The sequence below is a fragment of the Papio anubis genome, chromosome 4 (assembly GCF_008728515.1).
Source record: "Papio anubis isolate 15944 chromosome 4, Panubis1.0, whole genome shotgun sequence".
Classification (NCBI taxonomy): domain Eukaryota; kingdom Metazoa; phylum Chordata; class Mammalia; order Primates; family Cercopithecidae; genus Papio; species Papio anubis.
In genome coordinates, this window is record NC_044979.1 from 140,061,544 (window position 1) to 140,069,895 (window position 8,352).

General features: G+C 41.8%; 1 protein-coding gene across 1 annotated transcript; it reads left to right on the forward strand.

Annotated features, from left to right (window-relative positions):
- The first annotated feature begins 293 nt into the window (after nucleotides 1–293).
- LOC100998121 (gap junction gamma-3 protein) lies at nucleotides 294–6,700 on the forward strand. The gene is made up of 2 exons (XM_003895760.5): nucleotides 294–1,074; nucleotides 6,369–6,700. The coding sequence occupies exons 1-2, from the start codon at nucleotides 294–296 to the stop codon at nucleotides 6,425–6,427; spliced, it is 840 nt and encodes a 279-aa protein (XP_003895809.1). The 3' UTR covers nucleotides 6,428–6,700.
- The last annotated feature ends 1,652 nt before the right edge of the window (nucleotides 6,701–8,352 follow it).

Genomic DNA, 8,352 nt, shown 5'->3' on the forward strand with positions numbered 1-8,352 from the left:
GATGTATCCTGATCTCTCCAACCTGAGAATTCCTCTCCACTCCAGCAGTACAGAAGGGGAGGGCAGAAGAGACAGCCACACCACACACACTCACTATTATTATTTCATAGATGATTTCATTAAGTAGTAAAGAGGTGCGATCAGAGTCTTGGTGTTTAATCAGTCAGATACTTGGAGAGGAATAAAAAATCTTGCCTTCAGTGATCCTTGGATTAGAAGTGACAAGGTAGACTGGCGCTCCCCCTGCAGGACAGTGAGCAACACTGATCCCTTGTCCTCTGCTCCAAAACAGGATGTGTGGCAGGTTCCTGTGGCGGCTGCTGGCGGAGGAGAGCCGGCACTCTACCCCCGTGGGGCGCCTCCTGCTTCCCGTGCTCCTGGGATTCCGCCTTGTGCTGCTGGCTGCCAGTGGGCCTGGAGTCTATGGCGATGAGCAGAGTGAATTCGTGTGTCACACTCAGCAACCAGGCTGCAAGGCCGCCTGCTTTGATGCCTTCCACCCCCTCTCCCCGCTGCGTTTCTGGGTCTTCCAGGTCATCTTGGTGGCTGTACCCAGCGCCCTCTACATGGGTTTCACTCTGTATCACGTGATCTGGCACTGGGAATTATCAGGAAAGGGGAAGGAGGAGGAGACCCTGATCCAGGGAGGGGAGGGCAACACAGATGTCCCAGGGGCTGGAAGCCTCAGGCTGCTCTGGGCTTATGTGGCTCAGCTCGGGGCTCGGCTTGTCCTGGAGGGGACAGCCCTGGGGTTGCAGTACCACTTGTATGGGTTCCAGATGCCCAGCTCCTTTGCATGTCGCCGAGAGCCTTGCCTTGGTAGTATAACCTGCCATCTGTCCCGCCCCTCTGAGAAGACCATTTTCCTGAAGACTATGTTTGGAGTCAGTGGGTTCTGTCTCTTGTTTACTTTTCTGGAACTTGTGCTTCTGGGTTTGGGGAGATGGTGGAGGACCTGGAAGCACAAACCTTCCTCTTCTAAATACTTCCCAACTTCAGAGAGCACCAGAAGACACAAGGAAGCAACCGATAGCCTCCCAGTGGTAGAAACCAAAGAGCAGTTTCAAGAGGCAGGTGAGAAGGACACCCTCTCTTCCTGTCACTGATGTCTGTGTCCTGATGATCTCCTCCCGGGGTAGGTCCCTCACCTTTCTGGGAAGTACAACTTCTGCAGGTTACAAAGTAGGTAACCAGGTTCTAGGTACATGTGTTCTGACCGCCACTCCCAACCTTTTTCTTTGTTCTCTCTTGCTCTCAAAATCTATCCCAATGTCCATCCCCATCAACTTGATGGTTCCTTCCAGTGAACAAGGAACCATCCGTTGTCCCTCCTGAACTTCCATTTAGGTCTCTCTCCACTTAGGAAAAATCTCAGCTTCTTCTCGATTCTCTACTTTGCAGAGTTATAAAGACACCCAGCTTGCCTGAAGGAAACCCTATGATTGAATCTTCTTCCCAACATCCAGTGAGTGGGGATTCATGTCTGTGACAAATTAGAGGCTGTTGAAGGATCTCTAAGGGCCCCGTGGGCCATGTAGTCTAAAGCATTTCCTGACTGTGCCTTTTCACTGGAATTTTCTGGTGTCAGCATCACAATTTTTATGGGCTTGGTTCAAGAGTCAGCCAGCAGAAGCCTCCCTGAACTGTGTCTCTCCTCTGCCCTGCTTAATAAATATTGATGAGTATTCCTCATCAATATTTGATGTTGCTTCCTGTTGACATTCCTGTTGCTGAAGATAATGCCCCTTCCTGTCTCGGTGGCTTCATTTACCTCTTTTCTGTTTTTCCACATTCTCTGCTCCCCTTATCATCAAAGTTTTGTAAATGAATGCCCTTCAGACCTGCAGCATATGTCATAAGCCAGAAACTCTGGGCTTCAAGCATATATAAGTCAGTGTCCTTTAATATCTAGAGATTTATTCAAATGCCCAGCCATATCCTTAAGGAAGATTACCGTGAATTCAGGGGCTTAGGCCCCCTTGATCACTGATAGCTCTGATTTCTGCTCAATTCTCATTCTTCATTTCTGCAGTTCTTGTTGCAGCTGTTAGAATTGTCTCCAGCACAGCAGCAACTCATATGCTGGACCAGGTTCCTACTTTTGAAGTTCATAACCCTCAATGCCACACAGAAAAGGCAGTAGAGTTCTACTGCTCATTTGGGAGTAACAGCAAGGGAGGCTGACATCACAGTGTGATTCGGCAGATAATTGCAATCTGAATATCAGCCTTCTCTAGTCTCTTAAGTCGTTTCTGTTGGACACTGTTCTATCCTTTTTTTTTCTTTTTCTTCTTCTTCTTTTTTTTTTTAAACAGAATGCTGCCCCCTTTTCTAGTTTTCTCTTGCCCTGAAATTCTCAACAAAAGCAGTTATCTCTTTTTTTTTTTTTTTTCCTCTTTCTGAATCCCAAGTTATCCCCAAGTAAGTTAGGGGTTCCCAAGAGACGCTTTGGCAATAACTAGGAAAAATTTTTTTTCTTCCTGCTACACAAGTTCTTCAGAAGACTCCCTCATCCACTGTAGCCAGAGCCCAGCCAAAGTGACCAACGAAAACACAAATGGCATCATTTGGAATTCTTCCTTATACCGCCCCTTTTAAAACAGCTTTATTGAGATATAATTCATACAGCATATAATGTATCCACTTAAAGTGAGGCAGGAGAATAGGGTCTGGAGGCAAGGAACCTAAGGCTATTTCACACCAACTTCCTAGGACAAAACCGAAAGGAAAACCTTAACTTTCTATGCCTAAGTAACAAAAGGACCAGAGGCTACTCCCTTTGCAACCCCCCTCCACAACCTTTTCTGGTGGAAGGAATCACAGCAGATGGGAAATTGCCTGTCCCCAACAAATCAGGCTGTTTGCAGATAAGTCTTCCTTTGCAACCTTGTAATTTCACGCTAGCCTCTGATTGGTTGCTTTCTGCAAAGCATGAACTGGCCAATGGGAAACTTCTAGTGGGTATTTAGAGCCAAGAAGATCCTGTATCCGGGCCCTTGAGCCACTGCTCGGGTTGCTCCCACACTGTGGAGTGTACTTTGGTTTTCAATAAATCCCTGCTTCATTCTTTCTTTGCTTTGCTAGGCATTTTGTCCAGTTCCTTGTTCAAAATGCCAAGAACCTGAACAACTTGCAGTTATGACCCTCTACCGGAGACAAAAAAAAGTATACAATTAAATAATCTTCAGTATATTCACAGTTGTATATCCATCAACACTACCAATTTAATAACATTTTCATCATCTTAAAAAAACCCTACCCCGTTACTCTCAACCTCTTATTGTCACCCAAAATACGCAACCATCATATGGTTTTGTCTCTATTGGTTTTCCTACTCTTTCATACAAATGGAATCATGCAATATGTGGTCTTTCATGTCTGACTTCTTTCACTGAGCATAACTTGAGGTTCATTCATGTTGTGGCATGTTTCGGTATTACATTCCTTTATATGGTTGAATGTTATTCCATTGTTAGGATATACCACATTTTGTTTAAGGAGAGGCCACATTTTGTTTATACACTCTTCAGTTTCTGGACATTCGGGTTGTTTCCATTTTTTGGCTCTTATGACCACCGCTGCTGTGAACATATGTGTACCACTTTTTTTTTTTTTTTTGGATGGAGTCTCACTCTGTCACCCAGACTGGAGTGCAGTGGTGTGATCTTGGCTCATTGCAACCTCCACTTCCTGGGTTCAAGAGATTCTCCTGCTTCAGCCTCTTGAGTAGCTGGGACTACAGGCGTGCACCACCACACCCAGCTGATTTTTGTATTTTTTGCAGAGACAGGGTTTTGCCATGTTGGCCAGGCTGGTCTCAAACTCCTGACCTCAGGTGATCTGCCTGCCTCAGCCTCCCAAAGTGCTTGGACAACAGTCCTGAACCACCACACCTGGACTCAGTTTTAGTGTTGTGTGAACACATGTTTTCAGTTCTCTTGGATAAATACCCAGGAATAGAATGTTTGGGTCATAAGGAAACTCCACATTTCAACTTTTGAGGAACTGACAAACTGTTTTCCACAGCAGCTGCACTATTTTTACATTCCTATCAGCAATGTGGGTACACTTTTTATTTATCTATTAAATTCTAGCCATCCTAGTGGGTGTGAAGTGGTATCTCATTGTAGTTTTGATTTGCACTTGCCTAATGGCTAATGACATTGAACATTTTCCATGTGCTTAGTGGTTATTTGTATATCTTCTTTGGAGAAATGTCTATTCAAATCCTTTCCCCATTTATAAATAGGGCTTGTTTTTTGATATTTTTGTTGTTGCATTGTAAGAGCTCTTTATATATTGTGGGTATTAGATACTTATCGTATGTATGATTTCCAAATATTTTCTCCCATTCTATGATTGTCTTTCACTTTCTTGATAGTGATGCACAAAAGTTTTAAATTTTGATGAAGTCTAACATCCATTTTTTCTTTTGTTGCTTATGATTTTTGTGTACTACCTAAGAAATGATTGCCTAATTCACAGCCATAAAGATTTATGCCTATGTTTCCATAAGAGTTTTATAGTTTCAGGTTTTACATTTAGGTCTCTGGTTGGTTTTGAGTTAGTTTTTGTGTATGGTGTAAGATAAATGTCAAACTTTATCTTTTGCATGTGGATATTCAGTTGTCTCAGCATTATTTCTTTTTTAAAAACTTTTTTATTTTAATAGGCACATAGTAGGTTATATATTTATGGGGTATACAAGGTATTTTGATACAGGTATGCAATGTGTAATAATCACATCAGGTTAAATGGGGTATCTATCACCTCAAGCCTTTAGCCTCTGTTATAAACAATCCAATTATACTAGCTATTTTATAATGTGCAATTATTTTTGACTATAATCACCCTGTTGTGCTATCAACTACTAATTCTTATTCATTCTTTCTATTTTTTGTACCCATTAACCATCTCCACTTTCCCCCCCTACCCTTCCCATCTTTGGTAATCATCAAAGAAGATATATAGATAATAAGAAAGCATATGAAAAGATGTTTAACATCATTTATCATTAGAGAAATGCGAATTATTGACGTTAGGGTTAGGGAAGAGAAATACAAGATAATACTGGAGAATTTTGTAGCGGTAGAAAAGAAAGAAAGTGCTACTCCCTCTTCCCCACAAAATGACAGGAGTTCATCAAAGGGACACAGGTGTCAACTGAAAAAGCTCCCAGTGGCCTACACAGGAATAATCTCAGCAGTAACATAAACAACATAGTATTGGATTATAACCCAAAGTATAAAACAAGAATTAATGAGTTCATAATATAAATAATAAATAGGAGATAACTGACAAATTTCTCATACAGAAGAATGTAGATACTCCACCGCAAGGAGGTGAAATATAACTACTCACTTTTTTTTTTTCATTTGAGATGCAGTTTTGCTCTTGTCACCCAGGCTGGAGTGCAATGGCAGGATCACTGCAATCTCTGCCTCCCAGGTTCAAGCAGTTTTCCTGCCTCAGCCTCCTGAGTAGCTGGGATTACAGGTGTGTGCCACCATGCCTGGCTAATTTTTGTGTTTTTAGTAGAGACGGGGTTTCACCACGTTGGCCAGGCTGGTCTCGAACTCCTGACCTCAGGTGATCCACCCATCTCAGCCTCCCAAAGTGCTGGGATTACAGGTGTGAGCCACCGTGCCCACCAGCTGCTCCCTTTTTAGGCATGGGCTGCACATAGTGACTTCCTGCTAAACAGTAAAATAAGGGGAAAGGGGGAAGAATAACTTTACAGGCGAGAAACCCGTCAAATACTACCTCAGCTGGGTGATCAAGGTGATTGCTTAACATCAACAGTGATAAGCAATATTGACAGCATGTACCCTGGATATGATGTGATGATGGTTTTTGTCATTTTCCTGTTCTAAAATTTCCATGGGGCTATTCTTTATATTTTCTATTACTTCTCTGAGACTTTTTAACTTTCCATTTGAATAGCTGCTTCATAGTCTTGATAATTTCAACATGTGTGGCAACTTACATTCTGCATCTGTTACTTTTTTATCCAACGTGAGTTGGGATTTTCCTGGTTCTTCACATGCCAATTAATTTCGATTGTATCCTGGACATTTTGAATGTCATTAGGATGCTCTGGGTCTTGGTTAAGTTTGGTGGAGGATCTTGATATTTATGTTTTAAAAGGTAATTAACCCATTTGGGTTCAAGTCATAAGTTTTGACCAGCCTTCTGAGGGTTGTGGTTCCAATGTCAGTTCAGTTTTCAAAGCCTTTGTAGTACTCTTCCGACAGGTCCCACATGAGTGCCACCTAAAGTGTAACCCAGGGTCCTTGGGTTTTTGGGTATGCCTGGTGAAAAAGTTACCCACTTGTAACTGTTATATCTTGAATTTTTGTTTTAAAAAGTTCCAGGAAGAAGCTCAGCCCAGGAAAAACAAAGACCAGTTGGACCCAGAGATGCCTGAGTTGGAGATGAACTTTGGCCAACTTTCCTCATCACTATACTAAAAATCCTGCCCAAGGAGGAGCTTAACCATTTTCTATACATGTGACATATGTAGAAGCATGACCGACAACTGGGACTGCACTGCCTTGACTCCACCTGTACATACAGTGACTCAGCTAACCAGACTAATAAAAGCCATGTTTGCACCGTTGCTCAGGGAGGCAATGCTTTGGGGAATTATTCCCAGTGTCCTCCTTACTTATTGCAAGTAATAAAATCCCCCTGGGAAATCCTCCTTGGTTGTGATCATTGGACTGTCATCTGCCAAGCAATTTAACCCATTCATTGTGTGGGTAATGAAAGGCCAGTCTGGGACACGAGAACTGGGCCCATAGTTTAGTTCTCAAAGTCTTTGGCATGCAATTTAGGTTGAGATTCATCATACCTAAAAAGGGAGATAGTCTCAACAGAATTCTAAAATTACTTAAACATCAGAGGCAGTGTAGAGAAGGCGTACTTGGTGGTATGGTAGGTTTTCTGACAGGAAACAAAAGATGGAGGTAAAATGGAACCAGTCCTTTCTTTCTGAGAATACTGCAACATTGACCATAGCATGAAGCCAAGGCTATACGGTGAATAAGCTCCTCCTTGGGCAGGAATTTTAGTATAGTGATGAGGAAAGTTGACCAAAGTTCCTCTCTCTGAAGTAAGAAATGTAATAAAGGAAACTTTCAGAAATAATAGATCATCTGGAGATGTTGGGCAGTGTATTTGGTAAGTTATAACTACCAGGTATCAATACAATAAGCTTAGTTTGAATACAATAAGCTTAGTTTCTTTTTAAAGAATTTATCCTGCTCAGTGTGTTCTCTGAGATCCCTGGATTGGTTTGGTGTCTCACAGATTTTGGAAATTCTCAGCCATTATTTCTTGATTTGATATTGATATTTTCCCATCAGTCTTGGATGCTGTGTTCTGTTTCTGTGACTCTTTTTTGTGTGTGTGTGTTTCAGGAATTTCTATTTACCTACCTTCAAGTTTGATGTTTTCCTCAACTGTGTTGAGTCTCCTAATGGGCCTATGGAAGGCATTCTTCAACTCTATATAATTCTTTTTTTTTTTTTTTTGATATGGAGTCTTGCTCTGTAGCCCAGGCTGGAGTGCAGTGGTGCAATCTTGGCTCACTGCAAGCTCCACCTCTCGGGTTCATGCCATTCTCCTGCCTCAGCCTCCCAAGTAGCTGGGACTACAGGCGCCCACCAACATGGCTGGCTAATTTTTTTGTATTTCTAGTAAAGACGGGGTTTCACCGTGTTAACCAGGATGGTCTTGATCTCCTGACCCAGTGATCTGCCTGTCTCAGCCTCCCAAAGTGCTAGGATTACAGGCGTGAGCCACCGTGCCCGGCCTTATATTATTTTTATAGTTTCCATTTTATTTTTCCTTATAATTTCCATCTATTTGCTAAAATCACCCATCTGAGCTTGCATTTTGTTTAACTTTCCCCTTAGGGCCTTCATCACATTAATCATAGTTATTTAAAATTATCTGACAGTTCTAATGTCTATGTCTTATGAGTCTGGTTCTAATGATTGTTTTATCTCTTTGAACTGTGTTTTTTTCTTGCCTTTCCGTATGTGTCTTTTCTTCTTTCTGTTAAAAGTTGGACATGTTATATATTTTTTTGCTTATTTTTTCAATTCCCTCTTCATAGTATGAAGTAAAAAAATTTTTTTTTATGCTTGGAGATGAGTGTGTCTTTCCTTCTGCTAGGACTTTAGTGCTCTTGAGTGCATAGCGGTGGTTTGGTGGTATCAATCTAGTCAGAAATTGGGCTAGGTTTACAGTTTGTTGTTGTGGTTATCCTCAGTGCACAAGAGACTTCAAATTTCTCCAGAGATAGCTTATGTGTAGGGTGTGGGCTTTATTTTGAAAGTATGTTTT

Excerpts from the sequence above, each read along its gene's own strand:
- LOC100998121 (XM_003895760.5), top strand. The coding sequence starts at position 294 with ATGTGTGGCAGGTTCCTGTGGCGGCTGCTGGCGGAGGAGAGCCGGCAC. Across the intron at positions 1,075-6,368 it reads AGAGCAGTTTCAAGAGGCAG|TTCCAGGAAGAAGCTCAGCC; the intron begins GTGAGAAGGACA and ends TGTTTTAAAAAG.